The following is a 27,509-nucleotide window of genomic DNA, read 5'->3' on the forward strand; positions in this document are numbered from 1 at the left end:
CACAGCCACACACCATCACAAACAACCACACACAGCAACACACCACACACAGCCACACACAACCACACACCATCACAAACAACCACACACCACCACACACCACCACATACAACCACACATCATCACACACAACCACACACCACCACACACCATCACACACAGCCACACACCACGACACACAACCAAAAAGCAAGCCCTACTGCTGAAGTAATCTAATTTTATATGAACTCTTGGTTCGTCTTCTGCACAGCCATTGCCAAACGAAACAGTCTTTCATGATCTCATTGATGATTCTTTATGTATTCAACATGAACAAAATAACCTTATGGATAACCACACACCACCACACACCACACACCATACACAACCACACACAACCACACACCATCACACACAACCACACACCACCACAAACAACCACACACAACCACACACCACACACAACACACAACCACACACCATCACAAACAACCACACACCACCACACACCATCACAAACAACCACACAGCACCACACACACACACATCATCACAAACAACCACACAAGACCACACACCACCACACACAACCACACACCATCACAAACAACCACACGCAACCACACACAGCCACACACAGGCACACACAACCACAAAGCAAGCCCTGCTGCTGAAGTAATGTAATTTGATATGAACTCTTGGTTCGTCTTCGGCACAGCCATTGCCAAAAGAAACATTCTTTCATGATCTCATTGATGATTCTTTATGTATTCAACATGAATAAAATAACCTTATGGATAACCACACACTACCACACACACAGCCACACAGAGCCACAGACAACCACACACACACACAACCACACAACACCACACACAACCACCACACACACACAATCACACAGCACCATACACAGCCACACACCATCACAAACAACCACACACAGCCACACAGCCACACACAACCACACACCATCACACACCACCACACACAACCACTTACCACCACACACTGCCACACACCACCACACACAGCCACACACAACCACACATCATCACACACAACCACACACCACCACACACAGCCACACACAACCACACAGAGCCACACACAGCCACACACCATCACAAACAACCACACACCACCACACACAACCAGATACCACCACGCACAACCACGCACCACCACGCACCACACACAACCACACAACACGTACCACCACACACAACCACACACCATCACACACAGCCACACACCACCACACACAACCACACAGAGCCACACACAACCACACACCACCACAAACAACCACACACACCCACACACCACACACACAACCACACACCACGACAGACAACCACACACCACCAGACACAACCACACACAGCCACACACCACCACACACAGCCACTCACCACCACACAGAACACAGAGCCACACACCATCACAAACAACCACACACAACCACACACCACCACACACAACCACACAGCACCACACACAGCCACACACAGCCACACACCACGACACACAACCAAAAAGCAAGCCCTGCTGCTGAAGTAATCTAATTTTATATGAACTCTTGGTTCGTCTTTGGCACAGCCATTGCCAAAAGAAACATTCTTTCATGATCTCATTGATGATTCTTTATGTATTCAACATGAATAAAATAACCTTATGGATAACCACACACAGCCACACACCACACACAACCACACACCATCACAAACAACCACACACCACCAAACACAACCACACACCACCACACACAACAGACTCCCTGTTTAGACCCTTCAAAATCAGCTTGATGTTCCCTGGACCAAGTAAGCATTTGCTTCTGCCAGAGTAAAGAGATAATGTGCTTCATATCCTACATTATATACTTTACATTATCATACAAGGAGCAAAACAGATCCCATAAAACAAACTCATTTTCAAACTCTGAACATCTTGTAACATTTGTGTAAGACAAAAGCAGACCTCACCTTCATAAGAACTGATTCTGTAGACATAATCTTGGGCGCTGTGTCTCTCTCAGTGCACATCTGAACATCAATTACTGAAAAAAGAAACATAGAGGCTACCAAAAACCAAAAATTGCAAACTGAGTCCCTCCCCTCTCCCACTCAGCTGCTCCCCTCCCCTCTCACCCTGCCGACCAGTGTCCCTTCACACGATCAGTCAGCTGCTCCCCACCCTCATCCTGCCAACCTGTGTCCCTCCACACGCGAAATCAGCTGCGCCCCTCCCCTCTCACCCTGCCAACCAGTGTCCCTTCACACGATCAATCAGCTGCTCCCCACCCTCATCTAGACAACTAGTGTTCCTCCACACAATCAATCAGCTACTCACCACATCCACCCTGCCAACCAGTGTCCCTCCACAAAATCAATCAGCTGCTCCCCACAATCATCCTGCTAACCAGTGTCCCTCCACACATTCAATGAGCTGCTCCCTACCCTCACCCTGCCAACCAGTGTCCCCCCACAATCAATCATTAGCTGCTCCCCACCCTCACCCAGCCAACCAGTGTCCCTCCATACAATCAAACAGCTGCTCCCCTCCCTCACCCAGCCAACCAGTGTCCCTCCATACAATCAATCAGCTGCTCCCCACCCTCACCCAGTCAACCAGTGTCCCCCCACAATCAATCAGCTGCTCCCCACCCTCACCCTGCCAACCAGTGTCCCTCCGAACAATCATTAGCTGCTTCCCACCCTCACCCAACGAACCAGTGTCCCTCCACACAATCAAACAGCTGCTCCCCACCCTCATCCTGCCAACCAGTGTCCCTCCATACAATCAGTAGCTGTTCCCCACCCTCATCCTGCCAACCAGTGTCCCTCCACACACGAAATCAGCTGCGCCCCTCCCCTCCCATCCTGCCAACTAGTGTACCCTTCACACACCCAATCAGCGGTGCCCCTCCCCTCTCACCCTCCCAACCAGTGTCGCTCCACACACCCAATCAACTGCGCCCCTCCCCTCTCACCTTGCCAACCAGTGTCCCTCCACACACGAAATCAGCTGCGCCTCTCCCCTCTCACCATCCCAACCAGTGTTCCTCCACACACTCAAAGTGCACCTCCCCTCTGACCCGGCCAACCAGTGTCCCTTCACACACCCAATCAGCTGTGCCCCTCCCCTCTCATCCTGCCAACCAGTGTCCCTCCACACACCCAATCAGCAGTGCCCCTCCCCTCTGACCCTGCCAACCAGTGTCCCTTCACACACCCAATTAGCTGTGCCACTCCCCTCTCATCCTGCCAACCAGTGTCCCTCCACACACCCAATCAGCTGCGCCCCTCCCCTCTCACCCTCCCAACCAGTGTCCCTCCACACACCCAATCAACTGCGCCCCTCCTCTCTCACCCTCCCAACCAGTGTCCCTCCACACACCCAATCAGCGGGGTGCCCCTCACCTCTCATCCCGCCAACCAGTGTCCCTCCACGTACCCAATCAGCTGCGCCCCTCCCCTCTGACCCCACCAACCAGTGTTCCTCAACGCACCCAATCAGCTGTGCCCCTCCCCTCTCACCCTGAAACTCATGCCTCATGATCTGCTCCTCTTCATGCCCATGTTGGTAGACTGCTGCATCAGTGTGCTGAACACCTGGCTGGGACAGTGAGTACATCGTTAAGGTATGTGTCAGTAAACTATGTGTCATCAGGGTACATGTCATCTTAGTATGTGGAAATCAGATTAAAAGAAACTTTTGAAATTAAATGTATTCCCTTGAGCTGATTCAAATATCTGGGGTCCAAACGACCAAATTACCAGAGGTAAACATGACCCCTGATCAGTATAAGAACTGGGAACAACCTTCACCTTTTGTTTAGCATCTCGCTTTAGTATCCGTGTAACAGGCCTCTTGGCTTCATCAGGAAACGTCTCCTTCATTTTCCTAATCAGAACCTACAAAACCAAAAGTATACTCATTAAACATTTTACATCAACAATGTTCTATGAATGTCACTTGGAAATGTCTGAATCGGTAATATGTCTAATGACCTGGTAACCTACTGATCTGGTAACATGCTTCATGACCAGGAAACCTACTGACCTTGTAACATGCCTGATGATCTGGAAACCTACAGACCTGTTGATATGGTAGGATTTCTACTGACCTGATGATCTGGAAACCTACAGACCTGTTGATATGGTAGGATTTCTACTGACCTGATGATCTAGTGTCCAGATGTGACATGGTGACTTACTTGCAGTTTGGGACACCAGAACATGGCATCCTCCACAGCCTGTATCAGCAGTGTCATGCAGTAGTTGTCAATGTTGCGAAAAGTCTCCACCACCTGTCACGTTTGCAAGCACAAATGACTGAAAGTTCTTGTGATAGTGAGTTAGAAACTGGCAGGTGGCAGATTGGCAGATAGGAAACAATAGATGAACGTTCCTACATACAAATGAAGGTATCTTCTACAAGGCTGAACTGACATGCTCCATATATTAAAAAAGCCAGTTAAGGTGTCCCTGACAACCCCCACGTTAAACAAGACAATCAAGGTGTCCCTCTCACAACCCCAGTATTAAAGAGGACAGTCGAGGTGTCCCTCTCACAACCCCAGTATTAAACAGGACAATCAAGGTGTCCACCTCACAACTCCAGTATTAAAGAGGACAGTCGAGGTGTCCCTCTCACAACTCCAGTATTAAAGAGGACAGTCGAGGTGTCCCTCTCACAACTCCAGTATTAAAGAGGACAGTCGAGGTGTCCCTCTCACAACCCCAGTATTAAAGAGGACAGTCGAGGTGTTCCTCTCACAACCCCAGTATTAAAGAGGACAGTCGAGGTGTCCACCTCACAACTCCAGTATTAGAGAGGACAGTCGAGGTGTCCACCTCATAACCCCAGTATTAAAGAGGACAGTCGAGGTGTCCACCTCACAACCCCAGTATTAAAGAGGACAGTCGAGGTGTCCCTCTCACAACCCCAGTATTAAAGAGGACAGTCGAGGTGTCCCTCTCACAACCCCCACGTTAAACAAGACAATCAAGGTCAAAGAGGACAGTCGAGGTGTCCACCTCACAACTCCAGTATTAAAGAGGACAGTCGAGGTGTCCACCTCACAACCCCAGTATTAAAGAGGACAGTCGAGGTGTCCCTCTCACAACCCCAGTATTAAAGAGGACAGTCGAGGTGTCCCTCTCACAACCCCAGTATTAAAGAGGACAGTCGAGGTGTCCCTCTCACAACCCTCATGTTAAAGGTCACATGCAACGTAAAACACAACTGATGCAGATTCTGATACCTTTCGGTATGCACTTACTGAAACAAATCAGAAAAAATGCCAATTCAACCTATAAAGTTGAAAAAAACATGATGAGAAAACAGCCCACAAAATCGAAGTTCAAATGATTCGCTAAATTTCCCCCAGCGCTGGGGGGAAAAGTGGTTACAACAGCTGTGCTGTGCTGTGTTCATAACGCATGCACAGTGAATAGGTTTGCTGAGCTTGAAACAGTGTGCATGTCTGGAGTATGAGGTCGTGAGCAGTAGTCTTATCTTGGTTGTGTACACAAACTAGTAAATAATCTACTCGTTACATAAGAAACTGGTTGATTGTGGTAAGCAGCCTCTGTTACAAAGAAAGCTCAATGTCTGGTTTATTGACATCTATATGTCTATCTGCCTGTCTCTTCCTATTATAGGATATTAAACTCGTTCCCCTTTCATATCAAGTTTATGTCCTGAGTGAAATAATTTTGGTTTGTCACTCGCTTCCCCTTTCATATCAAGTTTATGTCCTGAGTGAAATGATTTTGGTTTGTCACTCGCTTCCCCTTTCATATCAAGTTTATGTCCTGAGTGAAATAATTTTGGTTTGTCACTCGCTTCCCCTTTCATATCAAGTTTATGTCCTGAGTGAAATAATTTTGGTTTGTCACTCGCTTCCCCTTTCATATCAAGTTTATGTCCTGAGTGAAATAATTTTGGTTTGTCACTCGCTTCCCCTTTCATATCAAGTTTATGTCCCGAGTGAAGCTCGTGACAAACCAAAATTATTTCACTCGGGACATAAACTTGATATGAAAGGGGAACGAGTTTTGTATCCTATTTATTACCCACGTTCTAAAAAGTGAAAATATGGTTAAAATACAGCAATATTTTGCTTTCCTATATAGAACCATGTAACGTGGATTAATACATCATATTGGTGATTGGAATGTCAACCGCTTCACTCCAGGAAAACATACGCTGCGTAGAGGCAATGTATTTCCTCTACGGCACCAAATCACAAGAAAATAAACAAATTAAGACAGAATCAAGTCGTAATGAAAATTTAATTCTTTTCAGTTGAGGATTTGTTTTCAAAAGCATTAATGTAATTCATCAAAACACTTGTGAAGTGTAAATATTTTGAACTTGACTACGTTACCTAAATCTTGCCTAAACGTCAGTCAGCCATCACTGTCGAGCTGGTCGTCATGTTGAGGAGGGTTCACAAAGAAGAAGATTATAGGAAGCATTTAATTAAGAGTGACAAACTCAACAGCAAAGATGAACGTGAATAACAGGGAACTGTATGTCTCAAATAGTTGAGCTTATTGTTCTTCATCGGAGGACGAGTTACTGTAAACAATTCGGCGTCGCTTTGAGCAGGATGCCAGTGACACCTTCTCATCTCGGCTTGGAATTCCCACTTGTCGAGATTCGATGTTTATGTTGAAGACTCCAACGAAAATTGCGTCTGAAAATACAGCCTACAACCTCGAATGAAGACGATTTCAAACCAATTGTGTTTAGATTCTGGGAAGTGCTTTTGACCCCTACATAAGAAACCACGGGAGGCATGACAGTGACAATATGTTTGTGCGGGAGGACGCGAATGGATACGGGTGACAGTGGCAGTGATAGAGATACAAGAGCATCACTCATCTTTTGATGCATGTTACTGTGCAGTCCTGACAACGTACACGCAAAAGGTTTTCAATCTCTTCATAACATTCACAACACTTCCAACCAACTGTCCATCAATTTTGACGAAATCAATCTTTTACGGGCGACACCATATTTGTTTACACCCATGAGTGGCCTACTAGACGTATTTGTTTACGTATTTCAATAGATTGTTTTATGTTCATTTTTATTACAGAAACTTGAGTTAGCATAGAACTGAAAATAATGCTAGTAACCACAATAAATGAAATAAATTTTATCTAATTCCATAGAAGTGTTTCCGTTTTATATGCTCTCAGGCGTGAAAATGTGAATGAAAAGCATGAATGAATGAGTGATGAAAGTAGTACCAGTAATGTCAAAGTTCACGTATTAGCCAATCAAATCACTCGAAACACCTTTACGAAGTACCACATGGGTAGTAATATGCAATACACAGCTTCAATCATTGACCACATGCAATACACAGCTTCAGTCATTGACCACATGCAATACACAGCTTCAATCATTGACCACATGCAATACACAGCTTCAATCATTGACCACATGCAATACACAGCTTCAGTCATTGACCACATGCAATACACAGCTTCAGTCATTGACCACATGCAATACACAGCTTCAATCATTGACCACATGCAATACACAGCTTCAGTCATTGACCACATGCAATACACAGCTTCAGTCATTGACCACATGCAATACACAGCTTCAATCATTGACCACATGCAATACACAGCTTCAATCATTGACCACATGCAATACACAGCTTCAGTCATTGACCACATGCAATACACAGCTTCAGTCATTGACCACATGCAATACACAGCTTCAATCATTGACCACATGCAATACACAGCTTCAATCATTGACCACATGCAATACACAGCTTCAATCATTGACCACATGCAATACACAGCTTCAGTCATTGACCACATGCAATACACAGCTTCAGTCACTGACCACATGCAATACACTGCTTCAGTCATTGACCACAGGCAATTTGAACTTAACACCTACAAGGCTGTATGCCATAAACAAAATAAATTGATTTATGACTTGTGCACCCGAGTCCTGTCTCATTATCTAATTAGGCAGGTATGATACTTGTACATTTGACATGTTTTTATGTCTGTGGGTTGCAAACAAACTACACGTACATCCATTTTTTTGGATGACTGGGATCTGACGGAAACTGGTGCAAACTCTTGTCAGTTTCAAGTCCTGTTTTGTACTTGAACGAATGGCAATTTCCAGCCACGCAGCAGTTCACCATCTCTACTGAGAAGATTTTTTATTGGATCGAACGCAAATTCAGAGAACATGCATTTACAAAACTCAACATCTCTATATACATTCTTTATGGATAACAACTTCTTCCAGTGTATATGATTTTGTTTGACAATGGTATGTGAATCCATACTGAAACGACGCATCAAGTACAATAAAAGAAGTTGTTATCCATAAAGAATCTTACGTTCTTGTGATTCGCCATACTTCTAAAATGCCCATCAAACATATCATCTTTCTGAACACACAATGAGCCCTCAGCTTATCAGCAAATGAACCAGCCAATCGGAAGTTGTCGTTACACTTGAGTGCACATCCACCTGCTATGACTGGGCTCGGTCTCCAGAGGGCTTCGTTTCGAGGGAAGTAAGCCCAAGTACAACATATTGCACTTTTGAATCGCAATTGAATGCTTAATATTTTGTTTATGTGTTTTTTACAAGCAGCAATGTATATTATATGTCATGAATAAGTGATAATTGTGTTTTAATTATGTTTGATTTTTTGGTTGCATGCGTCCTTTAAACAAGACAGTCGAGGTGTCCCTCTCACAACTCTCATGTTAAACAAGACAGTCAAGGTGTCCCTGTCACAACTCACATGTTAAACAAGACAGTCAAGGTGTCCCTCTCACAACTCTCATCTTAAACAAGACAGTCGAGGTGTCCCTCTCACAACTCTCATGTTAAACAAGACAGTCAAGGTGTCCCTCTCACAACTCTCATCTTAAACAAGACAGTCGAGGTGTCCCTCTCACAACTCACATGTTAAACAAGACAGTCAAGGTGTCCCTCTCACAACTCTCATGTTAAACAAGACAGTCAAGGTGTCCCTCTCACAACTCACATGTTAAACAAGACAGTCAAGGTGTCCCTGTCACAACTCACATGCTAAACAAGACAGTCAAGGTGTCCCTCTCACAACTCTCATGTTAAACAAGACAGTCAAGGTGTCCCTCTCACAACTCTCATGTTAAACAAGACAGTCAAGGTGTCCCTGTCACAACTCACATGTTAAACAAGACAGTCAAGGTGTCCCTCTCACAACTCTCATGTTAAACAAGACAGTCGAGGTGTCCCTCTCACAACTCTCATGTTAAACAAGACAGTCAAGGTGTCCCTCTCACAACTCTCATGTTAAACAAGACAGTCGAGGAGTCCCTCTCACAATTCACATGTTAAACAAGACAGTCAAGGTGTCCCTCTCACAACTCTCATGTTAAACAAGACAGTCAAGGTGTCCCTCTCACAACTCTCATGTTAAACAAGACAGTCAAGGTGTCCCTCTCACAATTCACATGTTAAACAAGACAGTCAAGGTGTCCCTCTCACAACCCCCAAGTTAAAGAAGACAGTTGAGCTGTCTCTCTCACACCCCTCTTGTTGGACAGGACAGTTACCTGCTGGAGGTGAGATGTGGAGCCAAACTCAAAATCATCAGATGCCAGGAGATCCTCGACTTGGCCAGATATGGCCTTGCCAGCAGTGGTCAAGTCACTCGTCCTTTCCTGTCTGTAATGGAGCAGATGCAGGGAGTTATCCAAGATTCCAAATTAAAGTGTTTTTGACCAAATAGTGACTTGTTAAGAGATTGAGAAGTCTGTTTTTGAGGTCCTCTGATCAGGGAAGTCCCCTCTACCAAGGTTGATTCTGACTACAACTTGAGAGAAAAAATTGCAAATATTAGCTTTACCCATGGAAGTTTTGCTGACATTTGCCGTAAGCTTAGGTCAGAATATTGTAAATCATTAAATTTTTGCGAGCGTGATATTTTGTGAAAATTGCGAATGACTTGAGCTCGCAAAAATATCATGACGCAATTTGCTGGTAGAATGCAATGAATAATCAGCAAAGAACCTGTCCTATCTCCGCTTTATTATTAACCACTTCATATAATTAACAATAGATCTAGACAATACAGACATTAAGCAATGACAACAACGCGAAGAATGACTAATTACTAGCATTACTTGTAGTCATGTGTCACATGTTAAACAATGGATACCTGAACAAAAGTCTTTCAATCAGTACGTCCGATAGTCCAGACAGGCGCCAGCAACACAACACCTATTTCGTAGAGACTGTTTGAAAGACCGAGACAATCCAGTGGGCGTGGATAGGTTTCATGACACTTATCTGGAGATCAACAGCTTTGCCGACTCTGACTTAACTAGTTCTTCATCAGTGCCAATTTATTAGAGTCATTCCATTTAATTTAATCCCTTTGAACTGTTTTAAGCTTATCTGGCCTATGCAGCAAGTGTTGTTTTTAGGAAAACATCACTGATTGCATACACGCGGAAGTACTCCACTGAATAGTGTTCAAGATAATCATTAATATGTGATTGGATTTACTTCAGATAAAACTTTCAGATGCAAGTACGCTTTGAAACTAAACTATGTTTTGAGAATTAGGCAAAAATATTGTGACTCCCAAAAATATCTTGACACAAACATTTCGTGATTTACAGTATATAGAGTGCTGTTAAACAGACTAAGCATGATACTAGTTGTTGCTTAACAGAAATTTGGACAGAATTGGGGGAAACTTTTAAATAAGATATTAAATAAGATTTAAGATATTCATATTCTTAACTTAGGTTGGGTATTTGATCCGTGTGTACATTGACTGTTCAAGGTCTGTGTGTACATTGTCCTATCAAGGTCTGTGTGTACACTGAGTGTTCAAGGTCTGTGTGTTCTTTGACTGTTTAAGGTCTGTGTGTACATTGGCTGTTTATGGTCTGTCTGTACATTGACTGTCCAAGGTCTGTGTGTACATTGTTGAAGGTCTATGTGTGCACTGACTATTGAAGGTCTATGTGTGCATTGACTGTTCAAGGTCTGCATGTACATTGACTGTTCAAGGTCTGTGTGTCTATACTGACTGTTCAAGGTCTGTCCATACATTGACTGTTCAAGGTCTTTGTGTACATTGATTGTTCAAGGTCTGTGTGTACATTGATTGTTTAAGGTTTGTGTGTACATTAGCTGTTTAAGGTCTGTATTAGTACATTGACTGTTGAAGGTCTGTGTGTACACTGACCGTTCAAGGTTTGCATGTACAGTGACTTTTCAAGGTCTGTGTGTCTATACTGACTGTTCAAGGTCTGTCCATACACTGACTGTCTAAGGTCTGTGTGGATATTGACTGTTCAAGGTCTGTGTGTCTATACTGACTGTTCAAGGTCTGTCCATACATTGACTGTTCAAGGTCTTTGTGTACATTGATTGTTCAAGGTCTGCATGTACATTGACTGTTCAAGGTCTTTGTGTACACTGACTGTTCAAGGTCTGTGTGTACATTGATTGTTTAAGGTTTGTGTGTACATTAGTTGTTTAAGGTCTGTATTAGTACATTGACTGTTGAAGGTCTGTGTGTACACTGACCGTTCAAGGTTTGCATGTACAGTGACTGTTCAAGGTCTGTGTGTCTATACTGACTGTTCAAGGTCTGTCCATACATTGACTGTCTTAGGTCTGTGGGGACATTGACTGTTCAAGGTCTGTTTGTACAATGACAGTATCAAGATCAGTGTATACACTGACATGTACATGTTTTGTTGGACAACATATATGATGTAGTACTACTTCCACAGAGAGATATCTCAGAAATGCTCCACAATAATATTGTCAACATAGTTTACTTGGAACTGACAGCAGTTCTGTGTTGGAAGACAACATGCTGTTTATACTCACAGACTATTTGCCAGCATCTCTTCCACATCACGCTTGAACTCAGCTAAGAGTTGACGGAGGAAATGAATGTTGTCAGACTGAATGAAAAAACAACTTATGTCCAATGCAGTTACCAAAATGCTACTTACATGTTACAATGATACTTGTAGACATGGTATTCCTCTGTCTACAGTATACAGAACTTTGAAGAATATTCGAACAGGAACCGGGATAGAGCACAAAGCAGGGGCAGGTCGGCCTAGGAAATTCAGTGTTGTGGATCGCCGAAGACTAGGGCAGATTGTGAGTAGGGGCAAAGTGAAAAGTGTTGAGAACATCAGAAATGAAATGATTAGCAGAGGAAGTCCTCAGGTATGCAATGAAACAGTTAGACAGGAATTACAGAGACTTAATTGGGTGAAAAAACGTGGAATTCCCTCGCCGTTGATGAAAGATGCACAAAAGGAAAAACGTTTAAACTGGTGTCGGGCTCATGAAAATCAAGATTGGGATAACGTTTTCTTTTCGGATGAAAGTTCTGTTTGGCTTTTCCCTAATCGTGTGAAAATTTGGACCAAAGATACTGTCAAACCTATCTACCAGCGACCAAAACATAGCCCAAAGTTTCACATGTGGGGTGGCATATCAGCTCGCGGAGTGACGCCATTGTGTGTTTTCACGGGAAACTTGACAAAAGAAAGATACATTGACATTCTAAATGGTCACCTTCTTCCGACAGCACAAACATTGTATGAAGATGATTGGATTTTCCAGCATGATAATGACCCAAAACACACTGCGCACTACACAAAACAGTGGTTGTCGGGCGAAAATGTTCAAGTTTTAGACTGGCCCAGTTACAGCCCAGACCTAAACCCAATTGAGAATGTGTGGGGAGTCATGAAGGACAGAATAAACCAAAAGGGACTGAGAAATATTGAAGATATGAAGGCCGAGGTGGTCCAATATTGGGATACCCTGTCACACGATTACCTACAAACTTTGATGGGTAGTGTGCCTAGGCGTATTCAGGCATGCATTGCTGAGCGAGGAGGTCTAACAAAGTACTAAAACAAGACTGAGACTGTAAAAGGATGATGTTTTAACATGTTTATGTAAGTAAAACGCCAGAAGTTAATAAACGTAATGAGTTACATGACGCAACATGATTCTCAATAATTTCTGGGAATACTATACTTCACAATTACTAACATGACTATATTTGAGGATGTTAACACAATGGTACACATTGACTTACACCTGCAAAGCCTCGGATGAGTGCTCGGACAGCTTTGTTGTGCTCCATGAGTTGATGAAGTCGGCCTGGGGTGCCGTGCAGGACACAGTACACTTCAGGGAGGAGTTCCTTGTCATATGATATCCTGCAATGCAGTAGACTGAGTGTGACTGACTGAGCGAGAAAAACAGCAAACTGCCTCTCATCATCAAAATAATGACAAGAGAACCCAGCATGTGTTTCATCAGTGACCCATTATTGTATATCAGTATCAATGTTGTGTTCATCAGCAAGCCACTGTACTTTATTGGGAAGCCACTGTTGTTTATTGAGCAGCCACTGGTATGTATTGGAAACCCACGCTTGTGTGTTGGGAAGCCACCATTGTTTATTGGGAAGCCACTGTTATGTATTGGAAACCCAGCTTGCATGTAGGGAAGCCACTGCTGTGTGTTGGGAAGCCACTGGTATGTATTGGAAACCCATGGTTGTGTGTTGGGAAGCCACTGCTGTGTGTATTGGAAACCCACTGGTGTGTGTTGGAAAGCCACTGTTGGGCATTAGTAAGACACTGTTGTGTATTGGGAAGCCACTGATGTGTATTAGGAAGCTACTCATGTGTTTTTGGAAACGACTGTTGTGTATTGGTAAGAGTGATGAATTCACAGAGCTCACCTGTCTGTGAGAATGAGGATGATGATGTTGTACAGACTGTCAAAAAGCTCGCCGTAGGGGTGGAACTTGGAGACATTTTTCTGTAGATGTGCTCTGACATGGAGAGAAAAGAATAATATTTTTAAATCATCCAGATTCACTAACTGGTGGTCTCTTTATTCCCTGTGGCATTTTAGAAGTTGAGGAAGAAGATGAAAGGTATTATACTTTCTGGATGACTAAAGGTGGATGGATGACATGTCCATACAAAATCTTATACCGTTGACAAGTAAGAGTGAGGTACAACCATTGAACAGGGATTAATTAAAACAACCAGAAGGTACACATCAAAAGGATGACCAACAAACCAACAGTTCCTGACACATATGACACTTGACAGTACTTTTTCTCAGTGAAGTACAGAGCCTAGTTCTTTTGTTGGATTGAGTCCCATCCAGGATTTTAAGTCCCACTCTCAGAGTCATTCACCTAATTTCCAGCACACAAAGTCAGACACCTAACCTGCTCAGCCAATGCAATTTAAACAAAAATGGGGGTTGGACAACTGGTAGTCTTGATCATTGACTTTGTGCAACCCTCTGACAAGATGTAAATTGGCATGGCTCACATGACGTCTCAAAGTTTAGAATGTGGTCTAGTGAGTAACACAACACCATGAGTACCACTCCTGATGGCTGTATCCGCTTTCCCCTTATTCATTTCATATATGTAACAAAAAAATGACAGCAAAACCGTATCCCGCCCAGATTGTGAGTGGAAGACCGCACCAGCACCTACTTGAAAGGAGTTACAATCTGCCAGGCAAAAGGTCCAAAACCAGGATCTTCTCCAAGTCGGAATCCATCAATGCGTATTTTCCGAGGTCTGAAATGTTCCAGTCGTCCATGAACATGGATATGAATACTCTGTCGGTCCGTCTCCACTTGGGTCGTCCCTTGGCCTGTGCGTCGAGTGGCCTTTGACCCAGGTCGAGCTGGAAGAAATGTGAAATCGTTGTTTGTTTGTTCCTTGTTCCACACAAACCATAGTTTGTTCCAGCTTTATCACTGCATACATGGGGAGATGTAGATCGATCTGATTATATCTTAGAGTTCTGTATGGTGACACAGACCTACCTGCCTGTATCTTAGAGTTCTGTATGGTGACGCGGACTTACCTTACTGGATCTTAGAGTTCTGTATGGTGACACAGACCTACCTGCCTGTATCTTAGAGTTCTGTAAGGTGACGCAGGCCTACCTGACTATATCTCAGAAATCTGTATGATGATGCAGGACTACCTGACTATATTTAGAGTTCTGTATGGTGACATAGGCCTATCTGACTGTTTCTTACAGTTCTGTATGGTGACACAGGCCTATCTGACGGTATCTTTGAGTTCTGTATGGTGACGCAGTCCTATCTGACGGTATCTTAGAGTTCTCTATGGTGACTCAGGCCTACCTGATTTTATCTTAAGAGTTCTGTATGGTGATGAGGGCCAACCTGACTATATCTTAGAGTTCTGTATGGTGACACGGGCCTACCTGACAATATCTTAGAGTTCTGTATGGTGACACAGGCCTATCTGACTATATCTTAGAGTTCTGTATGGTAATGAGGGCCTACCTGACTGTACCTTAGAGTTCTGTATGGTGACACAGGGCACCAGACTGTATCTTAGAGTTCAGTATGGTGATGAGGGCCTACCTGACTGTATCTTAGTATTTTGGATGTCAACACTGTCCAGCTGTGGAGAGAAGATCGTGATGTAGGCCTCAGCATGACTCTGATTTAGAAACACTCCTTCGTGTAGAGATGCCATTGGAAACTCCGAAAAACACATCAGACTGCAATCAATACACAAGCCTGATATGTTTGCGTGTTTTGACACATTGAAATTAATATCACTGTGTGACAGTTTCATTCACTTTCCTACAAGTTGAGGGTCAAATCTACACCAGCATAACATCCGATCAGAGTCCTAAGGTAGATCAGTCTTCTAGGTGTTCTAAGAATCAAAATCTTACCCTTCCTCCCGAATCTCATCCACAACCTCGATGAAGTTGAGACCATACTGCTTCTGTCCACGCATGTATGTCGACATGGCTGGGTCCAGTCTGAACACACACTGCAATCAGAGCTCACTGGTCCACACCTAGTGTCTTCTATTTCTTAACATTTACGGAAATGATGTTTTATGAATATTATTTTATGCTGAAGTGAGTAATTATCCAGCTACAACACACTGACTTGGAGACAAACAGACAACAAATCGCAGACAGCCTGGCTACAATCAGGTTGTAGGTGTACCTGTGTTTTCATCCACAGCTTTATTTAACCCCCTGGATGCCGAGGGTTTTTTTTAGGCGCTCATTTTGATAAGGTTTGAAAAGCAAACATTGTGTGAGAATTAGGCTTGTCTGCTCCTGAATCTGCATACCGCTATAAAATTACATAGAAATGTAGAATAGTAAATTTCCTATCCATTGGTATAAATATAAGTGCGACTATCTCCATAGTGTGAGAAACAGACACTGAGAAATGTCAAAAATTTTGTTATGTGTTAAAAAACAGTAAAGTTCTCCGCTTTTCATTGTGCATGGATAAAAGTACTCTGCTACAATTCTTTTCTTTTGGCATCTTTGCGGAAAGTGTGAGCAATGAAAATACAGCCTGATATCTGAACAACATAAGTGTATTTGAAATGGGTGTATGTGCTTATGCATAACGTTATGAGCTCAACATAAAAAATGACCCGGGATAAATGTAAAAAATGGATTTATGACGTCAAACGTCGACAGAGAGGTCATGCACATATGTAGATGAGGGGGCATAACTCCGCTATGCTTAACATTAGGTCAGTGTAACTCATAACATAGAGAGAATTTGCTGTGGATATGGACAGTACAGTATATTTTTGGTATGTTTAGTTCACAGTGACTATTCCAGCATCCCATACATACATTAGTTCTTCTATTCTCATGTTCTCCTGATTTTTGACTAATTTTGCATAATTTTTAACGGAGTAATAGCCATATCTTCAGACGTATTGAAATTGCTGAAAATAATGTAATTTACTGAATAAAATTGATATTTTATACTTATCCTGACTCATGCTTAATTGCGTATCTCCTCATCCTGGCGAAGGTAGTGGAACACCTCAAAATCCCTCGAAGATCCCTTCTAAAAGAAGCAGACATAAAAATACACTCACCCACGAGTAGCCTCCTTTTACCCACACCCATGGTCAGCTGATCGGCCATGATTGTCACTCTCTCCTTAATAATCGCCCGACACGAGAATTATAGGAATTCAGCGTGCCTGTGAGGGGCAGCTGGGAGGGCTTTCATCATGAGTCAGGATAAGTATAAAATATCAATTTTGTTCAGAAAATTACATATTTTTCTCTTATCCTGACACATGTTTAATTGCTTACAGACGGTGGGTCAGGACACGCTGGATTCTGCTGGCTGTCAAAATTACGTCCAACAATTTCCCCCCAACAGGAACTTGTAACGGTGATAAATCGGTTCTGTTCTTCTAATATTCATTGTAGATTCTGGGAGGATCACGTCCAGTTGAACTTGTCTTCCGTAGAAGGCTTCGTTGACAGGCACGTGATGACATCAAAAGTAACTAGTATCCTGCTAGTTTCTGATGCAACTAAATATCAAGATATAGCAATCAAGACTAGTTGCGACCCATCTTCATGTACACATATCTCCATTACAAGTACAGTGTCCTAATCACTCATGCTAGTCTGTTCAAGACGCATGGACTTTCCACCATTATACTCCGCAGAGCGTCTGGCTTTCACAAGTCACCTGATAAATTGGGTGAGTGAACTCAGCGCCTTCAGGGAACTGTTAGTTGCTAAGCAACGACAAAAGGCCCAAACTGATGAATGCCAGTGATGTCCTCCGTGGTTATGTCTCGTAGGTAATGGCTGGCAAACACCGTGTGACCCTCCATTATAGTTGATAGCGAGCAATTTCCAACTAGCGCTAGTGTAGAGGCTAGGGCTCTGACTTTGTGCAGGTTGGAGGCTCGCGGAGGTTCCAATCCTGCTGCTTTATATGCTTTAAGTATAACAGCTCTGATCCACACTGAGATAGTGTTGCGGGATACTTCTTTAGGTGTCTCATTAGATATAGGGGTAAATAGGTGCTTCAACCGTTATCTTTTAGACTTGGTACAAGCAATGTATATCAATGCTCTGACTGGACATAATAAGTCTTGCGTATCATGAGGACCCAGGATTGAAGACAAGGCTGGTATGCAGAACTGTCTGTTCGGTTGACCTGGCAGTTGATTCTTTGTGATGTAATCCCATCGTAGACCCAAGTGAGCTGTTTCTTGGTGACTTGCATCAAACTTTGTTTGATTAAACTCTAGAGCATGAATTTCTGATATTCTTGCAGCTGTAGCCAAGGCAAGCAAAAATAGTGTCTCCTGAGTTAGCAGTTCGATTGAGGTCCAATTGAGCGGCTCATACGCATCACTTGTGAGATGTTGGAGTACGACACTTAGATCCCACGCTGGAGCTCTAAATCTGCGTTGTTGATCTTCTAGCTTGAAGGAGTGTAGTAAGGCAAGTAACTTACGTGAAGTCGGAACGTAGATTGCTTGTCGTGCACCTGTTTTGTGTGAGGATGGACGAGAAGATTCTTCAAATCTGGTAATTGTAGCACTGGGTGTCCTAACTCTTCTATAAGTGTTGGAAACCAATGTCTTGTTGAAACTAAAATACTTTATGGTTCAACTTCTTTATTATACAAGGTCACAACATTTCGAGACAGATTCTAGTCTCTTCTTCCGGTGAGGTGAGTTGACTGCTCTCAGTATGAGCTTGTATGCCGTGAAGATACGTCATTCTTTGTCTTCAGATCCTCAACCCTGCTCATTATGAGCAAGTTGACATGTGAAGGGAGTCTATTTATAGTTGGTTGCCTGTCTGATCAGAAACTGTCATTCATTGCTGCAGATCACCTGATAGGAAACGCTGGATCTGCTGTTAGAAGACCTCTAAGCCGTCTGAAGAATCAAATGACACTGTAGACTGCTGATCTAGTGTGTTATTGACATGTTTCCATTGTTGCAAATGTGAAAGTTTAACGTAGACGACTTCCTGACACTGGGACAATAACATCACATTCTGTGCAGGGCGTTTTCTCTCGGGGACCAATCAGGTTGCAGACATGATGTCAGCGGCAGGGTGTTGTCTCTCGAGGACCAATCAGGTTGCAGACATGATGTCAGCGGCAGGGTGTTGTCTCTCGAGGACCAATCAGATTGAAGACATGATGTCACCTGAGCAGCAGTCAACTGACCATCGTGAAATCTTGTTCAAACCCTTTCTTGCACTCAGACTTGTCCGTAACCCTGCTGTTTGGTGAGCACGTGAGTAAAGCTTGCGAAAAAAATTCTGCAGCTTGAAGCTGATGTAGACTGTCCTCATGGTAGAAGTGTCGGAATTCTTTCCCCGAAAATAATACCGTCATTTCTTGTGATCGAAGGTGTAGTCTGCAGTGGTATCTTGTAGTCGTCTCGAAGAATCTTCGTAACGTACGAGGGGATGTCAATAAGTTTTGAGCCTTGCATAGAAAAACACAAAATATTGGTATGAACCACATTTATTTTTCAACATAGTCTCCTTGTGAGTCTAGACACTTGTTCCATCTTTTCGGCCATGCACTGATGCCATCTCTGTAGAAGGTGCCATTTTGGTCCTCAAACCAAGCCTCAGTAACAGCATTAAGCTCATTATCATCCTGAAATCTACGACCACGCAAGTGTTTCTTGAGATTTGGGAACAGATGGTAATCACTTGGTGCTAGGTCTGGAGAGTAGGGGGGATGCGGCAATATTTCGTACCCGCACTCCTTTACAGCAGTGGCTGCAATGCCAGAGGTGTGTACTGGAGCATTGTCTTGATGTAGAAGAATACCACATCTGATCTTGGCCCGGCGCTTCTCCTTGATTGACTGTCGCACTTGCATCAACAAGTTAGCGTAATATTCCCCATTCATTGTTCTTCCTTTTGGTAAGTAATTCTATGTGGATGACGCCTTTGCTATCCCAGAAGACTGTCGCCATTACCTTCTGCACTAACCTGGAGGCTTTGAACTTTTTGGTCCTGGGAGAAGTGACATGTTTCCACTTGTATCTGGTTAGCATGGAGTTGCTTATGGTGACCCTTGTTTGCTTCATTTCATCTGTAAGCATTCTTGGCATCCATCTTGCGCACACCTTAGACATGACAAGATGTTCATGAAGAATTGTCTCAATGGATCCGTGTGAAATGCCTGTGGTCTCCTCTAACTCCTGGAGTGTGATTCGACGATTTTCCAGCACAAGTCTATGAACTCTGTCAATGTTTTCCTGAATAGTGCTTGTTGTTGGGCGACGTGGACGGGGTCATCTTCTGACTCTCTCTACCATGCTTAAATTCATTGACCCATCGTTTGATGGTAGAGAATGAAGACTTCCCATAAACTGCTGAAAGCCTTTCTTCAATGTTCTTTGCCGAGTTTCCTTCAAGAACTAAAAACTTAATTACTGCTCTATACTCAATTTTATTCATTTTCACTGCCTTGAGGGGGGTCTCTTTCTGTCAATGTGAGCTGTTCAATAACTTCTGAGAGTTGGATACCAAAACTTATATATAACATCAGCTACACCCCAAGGTTCAATGTCGTACCATAGGCTGTGACACCTGGGTATGAAAAATGATCAAGACTCAAAACTTATTGACATCCCCTCGTATTCATCGTTGAGAATTCCCCAATTGAGATGTCCACCCACTTGAGACACTTGTGTGGGAACAGCTTAAGGTAGAAGACTCCATTTGTTCAGACCCTAATCTTCAGTGCTTACCTCCTCTCTGGACTCTGGAGAACTTGGACTTGTTAGTGTAAAGCTGACTTGTCTGCTTGAGCACCGTTGTCAAGGTGTCGACAGACTTGATCATCATGACTTCTCTGGAGTCTTGGGTGACCATCCTTGCTACCTCATTAATCTTGTTGACGAAGTAGATTCAGTCCCACACTAGTTCAGGCGAGGTGTTCAGACATGAAATACTGATCCCTCATCTGAGTGACGAATGCTGACAGGATCATTCTCTTTTCCTCGTTGGCAGGTTTGCTGAACTTTGCGATGAGAGTCTCCCTGACGAAAAAAAACAAATGCGCGACATAGTTGTGTCAAGTCGAGCAAGTCCCTTGTTGTCTACCTTGTAAGGTTTGTTGCAGACGGGACTGATGATTTATAAGCTTCATCGACGTCTGGTGCTCTGACGATGGAATCCATAGAATGAAGAGGGAAGCGACGAACGTTGAATGATGGTACATGATGTTGTTGAAACTTGGTTGCCGACTTAAATGCCATCGATAACATCTCAGGAATCATAGATATCGGAGGTATTGGTGGGAACATAAGTGTATCAATGTCGTCATCCTTCATCATATAAGTAATAGCTTCAATAGAGTCCTTGGATGGTGAAGCTAAGTCAAGTCCATTTGTGATCCATGATGTAACTTCAGAGTCCGAAAATAGGGCTTCCTCTGATGACGATGCTCAATAATGTCTATCTTCATCCCTCCATGAGTGTGAAACATTCATTCCACGTTGACGATCCCTCCTATAAGAGTCCACGGCTAAGGGGGTTGATGATTGTTGACAGCGTCTTCGATGAACTGGGGAGAGAGGATGAAGACCTTCTGCGTTGACAAGTGAAGCCGCAAGTGCACTCACGCGAGCGGGAATACTCACTGGTGCGAGTGCACTCACTAGACGTAGGTGGATCTCTCTGTCCGGACTGGGTGCACTCACTCGACGTAGGTGGATGATAAGGGCGATGGTGACGATCTTCCTCAGCAGGTTCGTGCATACGCCTCCTCTTCATCCTCTGGAGTGTGTGCAGATCTAGTTGAGCAGCAGTCGATGTAGTTGAAGATTGTAGTCTTCGTTGTTCTTCAACATGGCCTCCAAGCTCATGTTGCACGTAGGTGTCTGTGTCGAACGGCTGCATTGAGTGCAGTCACAGCCGACTCGTAGAGATGTCTGCTGTGATGACCGAGGCTGATTGCTGACTAAGTCTACATTGTCTGACGATCATGAGCGGTGATGATGTAGTTGTGGCCGATCTAGGAGCAACCGTCCATGCAGTTGAAGATTGTAGATATCTCTTTCCTGTAGGGGGATGAACTTGTCCCCACAAAACGTCGAAGAATGTTGATTTTGCAATGACTTTGTTGCAGACGACTTCGTCTTCGACGACGATGGTGATCTAGGCTTCTCAGGCAGTGATGGCCCCGTACCCGGTGAAGTACTCTTCTGTGGTCTAGGGGACGACTTGCTGGACCCAAGGTATAACCGTGTTGACATGCTTGACTGGTAACTGGAATGAAACTCAGCAGTAAATCAAAAACGGTTACCAAACCTAAATCATCCGATCAGACATGACTAATGAAAGTCGACATTGCTTGTCCCTCGCACGCCTCTGAAAAGAACAAATTTATACAATAAATTCTGAAACAGATACATTTCTGTAAAATTCACAGCAAATAGTGGAAGAACATAAGGGCTTAAACTCCGGCGAAACTAAAAGCGGGTCAACTGTTGACAGACGTAATTTACACTGTAAACACGATTTCATCAACTGAGACTAAGTCTCGGTTGACGAAATACATACTATATCAACACACAATAATCACGAATAAACAAATTGTGACATATATATACATAATCCAAATACCACAAATGACATAAATATAGTTAAAGGACCGAAATAATTGAAAAACTTATCGCCGTAGTGGAGACTCCGGGCAACTCCAGCCGCCCTCGTCGGGCGATAAGGAGAGAGTGACAAGCATGGCCGGTCACATGACCTAGGCATGGGAAAAGGGAGGCTACACATGGGTGAGTGTATTCTACATCTACTACTTTTTAGTAGGGAAGTTCAAAGGATTTCAGTTGTTCCACTACCTTCGCCAGGGAAGAGGAGATTCCAATTAGCATGAGTCACGATAAGGAAAAATGTATATTTTAATCAAATTTGAATTTGACAATCTCGCACCTGGTCAATCAATTATCATAAGTGTTTTGACTACAAAACGACACAAACAAATTCAGTAAACAAAAATTAAAATAATACCTTTAATATGTGCATGTACACATCATAAAATGTTTTCATTTATACTATTAATTTTACTTATATGGTTGAACTGAATCCCTGTTTATTAACCTGTTCATATGAAACTGCAATATTAGTCCCAAAGTATTGAATATTGCACATCACCGGAACTAAAGTAATGGCTACATTTGATCTAACACTTGTGTAAAGATATGTGTATGGTAATACATCACAAAATCTGGAAATTTCATATGTAATTTCCTATGTAAATATTATTCAAACAATCAAAAACTTTCAAAGAAAAAAGCATCTGTATCGCTATATCCATGTGAGATATGCTACTGAACATAGGTAAATGTAGATACTGACATTACTTTCAAGAAAAAATATGTAAACACTACCAAAAATATACATCATAATACTGAAAGTGTAATTGGATGTAGAGGGTGAGTGTGTTTGCTTGTGTTCAGCTAACCTTCAGATCAAGGAAAAGGGCCAAGTATCTACAACAATTTAGACGTGTGACATCACTACCACTGACCAATTTCTTCCAACATGGCAGCTTCTCTGACAAGGGTACACAGGATTTTGCGAGGAGTCTTCCACTGAATCAAGGATCGTTTGTACAAAAATATGAGAAGTAAGTAATCAGAATGAGTCTGACTATCTGTGTACTGTTACATTTTGTATCATTTTCATTGTAAGTAAGAGGAGAAACCAGAAATGATGATAACTATCATTGTCATTCGGTGTGATTTTGCACCAGTCATGGCATGACATTGAATGAAAACTTTGACAATTTATTTTGCATTGTTTCTATTTCTAACTTTCTATATCTTGCTACAATACTCTTTCCATGCATATTCTAAAGGTATTGAGCCATTCAACAGATGACTGACATATATGTGATGTAATAGGTGTATCAATACTGGCCTTCACAAAACGTAATTTTGTAAACACTACCCAATATGGCGGAAAGCTCATTTCGGCATTCATGTAAGTGCTGTTGTCAGACTGTCATGCATGCTCACACTGTCAACCAGTGCCAGGTTCAAACTCACTCTCTTACTCCTGGAATTGTACACATCTGGCGCCTACCTCTACATATATAAACTTGTTCCCAATAACAGCATCGCTCACAGTCTGGAGAAACTCCGCCTGGAAGGGGAAACAATTAACCTCATCTTCCTTAACAAACAAACAAGAAATTTATTAAAATCTAAATATTTTAGATATTTAAATACTTACCTTACCATAGGTCTTATGCATATTACCTTAAGCTTCGCTAGGAGAGATCAGACAGTCATTGATTCGCCATTCCCTGAATGGCTACCTCATGTAATCTACGAATGTAGTCACAGAACGATGTGATCTCCCTACTCGCGTAAGCGCGAGCAATCCAAAATTCACTTTTACTGGCAGTAGGAAAAAAGGTCCGAAGAGTCCAAAGTGGGGAGGAGCATCCAGTGTTGGGAGGGAGTCACCGCCCTATGGTAAGGTAAGTATTTAAATATCTAAAATATTTAGATTTTAATAAATTTTTACTTTAACTTACCATAGGTCTTATGCATATGGCTTCGACAGATGGACGGTGGTGTGGATTCCGGAGGACTTTCAACTCTTCAGCACACGCACATGCACAGGAGACCTGGGAGACCAATGCCAAACGTCACAGGGCAAACCTGGAAACAGGACATAGGATAAGCCAAGGGAACTCCAAAGAGAAACCGACGCACCCAGTGGGTGAGGTTGATCTTAAGACCAATGGTAAGAACAACATAATTACCTAATGGGCGGAAGGCCGGATGAGTTGCTGTGCAACCACCAACGGGCCAAAAGACTGAAGACCCTCCATGTCCTCGACCACCAAGTCCCTCAGGTAGTGTGAGGCAAAAACGGTGGTCGACTTCCAAAAACCACCCTCCATATTCTGTGTCACCGTACAGTTCCTGTGGAGGGCCATTGTGGACGCCAGAGCTCTAATTTCATGGGGGTTGTTCGCCGTCAGATGGGGAAGTTTCTTGGCATCATACGCCGCTAGGATAGTCAAACGAAGCCACAAGGCAATCATGTTTCTGTTTACTTCCCCCTTGCAAGACGAAGAAAAAGGAATGAACAGCCTTTTCTGTCAGCGTCTCTTAGAGAAAGACCTCTGGATATAGCATCTAAGAGCCCTGACTGGACACAGGAACTCCTCCTCAGTATCATGTCGTCCCAGGATAGTCGATAAAGGCGGGATGGAAAACCGTCTGTCCGGTTGACCGGGGAGCTGATTCTTGGCAATAAAGTCCCACAGTAGACCCAAGTGGACTCGACCATGCCTCGCTTGTTCAAAGCGCACATGTGTGACATCCAGGGTATGAACTGAACTAACTAGCTGCCGTAGCTAGGACTAGTAAGAAGACCGTCTTTTTAGACAACAGTTCAAAAGAGGCATCCTCTAGGGGCTCATATGGGGGTCCTCTCAAGTGTTGTAAAACAACATTTAAATCCCAAGCTGGAGGGCGGAACTTGGGTGGGAGGTCCCAATCGTAGGCATCCAAGGCTTCAGCGACCAGAGTAGGGGCGCTTGCCTCTGCCTCGCCCTGGCGTTGAAGGGGTGTCCCGGCTGCGCTCCTGGCGCTTGCGCTGATTGTCGTTGTCCTTGGCACGGCCATGCCCCCTCCCAAAGGAGGAATGGATGGATTCCCTCCTAGGAATATATCGTTTCTTGCCGCTACCTCTGGCTCTGCCACGAAAGGCAGAACCCAGCGCCTCAAAAGTAGACAACGCTACCTCAGTGTTAGTCAACTCCGCATGAGACTTGTAGACATCCGGGATCTTATCGGCGAATAGAAACTTGGAGGTGAAGGGCGCACGAAGCAATTGGCGTTTAAACTCTTCCTGCCAATTGCACGCATCCAAGAAGCCGGAGCAACGAACAGATGTAGTCATGGCCAAAGCTGCACGCAAATGACCGAGGAGGTCATGAAGAACCTTGCCTTGCCACTGAAAGACTGTCGTGAGGTGGTCCACCCTGGAGGCGTTGTCCTCTGACAAGGCCACTGCAGCCGCTGAGGTGGCCGAGGCTAACGCACAAATAGGTTTCAGCATGCATTTAAGTGTCAGTGGCAGCCAACTTAGAGTCCTGAACTTTATAGGTCGAAAGTGTAGAACCTGACAGGCGCTTGAGAGAGTCGTCCTGAGCAGCTCCATTATCCGTGAAGTCTAGGCTGTGGATCTTATAATCCGACTTCCTTGACTTGGACGCCTTGATCGTGGGATTCAGTGAAAGCTTGGCAAAATCCTCGTCCAGGAGAGACACTGCATCCGCCACCATAGGATGAGGTGGAATGAGTAGTTCAGGAGACACTGTGATGCACAATCCGGACACCAGGGGTGGGGATCCTTAGCTGACTCCTGCCCCTTGCAGATAGTGCAAAACTGCCAAGTTGTACACAGTTAACTGCAACAGATAAACATAAACCGAAGCGTGAAACAAAAAATCAACGCTAGAGGGGAGAAAGAAAAACACCCCTACACAAAAAATGCAGCAAAAGTGCACCCCCAACAAGAAGTGGGTACGCATGTAAGTTCGCGACAGCGACGACCCAGCAACCAACATGTATGTGCCGTACCGCAACTGTGATCCCGTTGCTGTCTACATGGTCTGGTAGCAAGAACATCTGGTCTAAGAGTTGCTTGGACCTGGTCGTGCCCTGGTTCCGGATAATCCAAACGACAGTGGAATTGTGCCCCACCCTAGCAGGGCGCGTCCACGAACAACTCATGGTCGTGACTGAAGTCTTTCAAACAGACGCCGGTGCAGACATTCGTTTCTACCGTCCACCACCGAAGGTACTGATGTAGATGTGGAGATAGAAGGAACTTGGTTACCTGCGAAACACGCCACGTGGAATAAAAAACAAATGAAAAAAGGGGAAAACAAGGACAAATTACCATATGAAATGGCAGAACAGATGGAGGAAGCATCCGAAACAGAATAAAACCTCCTAACCCGCCATGGCACCTTCACAAACGACGCAGGAAAACCCACACCGAAGTGAGAGAAAAAATTTACAACACAAGGTAGCAAGGTAAGTGAAGTTAAATCCAATTTAACTAACCACGCACCTAGGGAAAGACACACACCTACCTGTTGAGAAACAACTTTATTCAACACAGATAGGAAACTTCGAGCGAACCAAATACGTCTGATCAGACGAACGCTAGAAGTAAAAGTGAATTTTGGATTGCTCGCGCTTGCGCGAGTAGGGAGATCACGTCACTTCTGTGACTACATTCGTAGATTACACGAGGTAGCCATTCAGGGAATGGCAATTCAACGACTGTCTGATCTCTTCTAGCGAAGCTTGAGGTAATATGCATAAGACCTATGGTAAGGTAAGTTAAAAATGTATTTATTTAGTCCAAGTACTGTTTTTCATTAAATTAAATATACTTTTTAACTTTTCATGAGTTATTTTGATTAGGGAAGAAAGAAGAAAAGTTGACCCCTCATACAATTTACGCTTTGCTGTTTAAAGCAGCACTCAGAAATATTCCAGCTATATGGAGGCAGTCTGTAAATAATTGAGTCTGGACCAGACAATCCAGTGATGAACATCATAGTATCTATC

At 43.6% G+C, this 27,509-nt stretch overlaps 1 protein-coding gene across 1 annotated transcript in view; it reads right to left on the reverse strand.

The window, feature by feature from the left end:
• Positions 1-27,509, reverse strand: part of LOC137257761 (uncharacterized) — a 77,524-nt gene that overhangs the window by 22,895 nt on the left and 27,120 nt on the right. Inside the window, exons 9-20 of the mRNA XM_067795186.1 lie at positions 23,989-24,048; positions 15,785-15,885; positions 15,465-15,604; positions 14,554-14,749; positions 13,777-13,869; positions 13,123-13,246; positions 11,886-11,962; positions 9,587-9,698; positions 4,199-4,291; positions 3,810-3,896; positions 3,519-3,597; positions 1,965-2,038 (exon numbers count right to left, since the gene is read on the reverse strand). Coding sequence (XP_067651287.1) covers positions 1,965-2,038; positions 3,519-3,597; positions 3,810-3,896; positions 4,199-4,291; positions 9,587-9,698; positions 11,886-11,962; positions 13,123-13,246; positions 13,777-13,869; positions 14,554-14,749; positions 15,465-15,604; positions 15,785-15,885; positions 23,989-24,048 — 1,236 coding nt within the window. The remainder of the gene's footprint in view (positions 1-1,964; positions 2,039-3,518; positions 3,598-3,809; positions 3,897-4,198; positions 4,292-9,586; positions 9,699-11,885; positions 11,963-13,122; positions 13,247-13,776; positions 13,870-14,553; positions 14,750-15,464; positions 15,605-15,784; positions 15,886-23,988; positions 24,049-27,509) is intronic.

This window comes from Haliotis asinina, chromosome 1 (genome assembly GCF_037392515.1).
Source record: "Haliotis asinina isolate JCU_RB_2024 chromosome 1, JCU_Hal_asi_v2, whole genome shotgun sequence".
NCBI lineage: Eukaryota > Metazoa > Mollusca > Gastropoda > Lepetellida > Haliotidae > Haliotis > Haliotis asinina.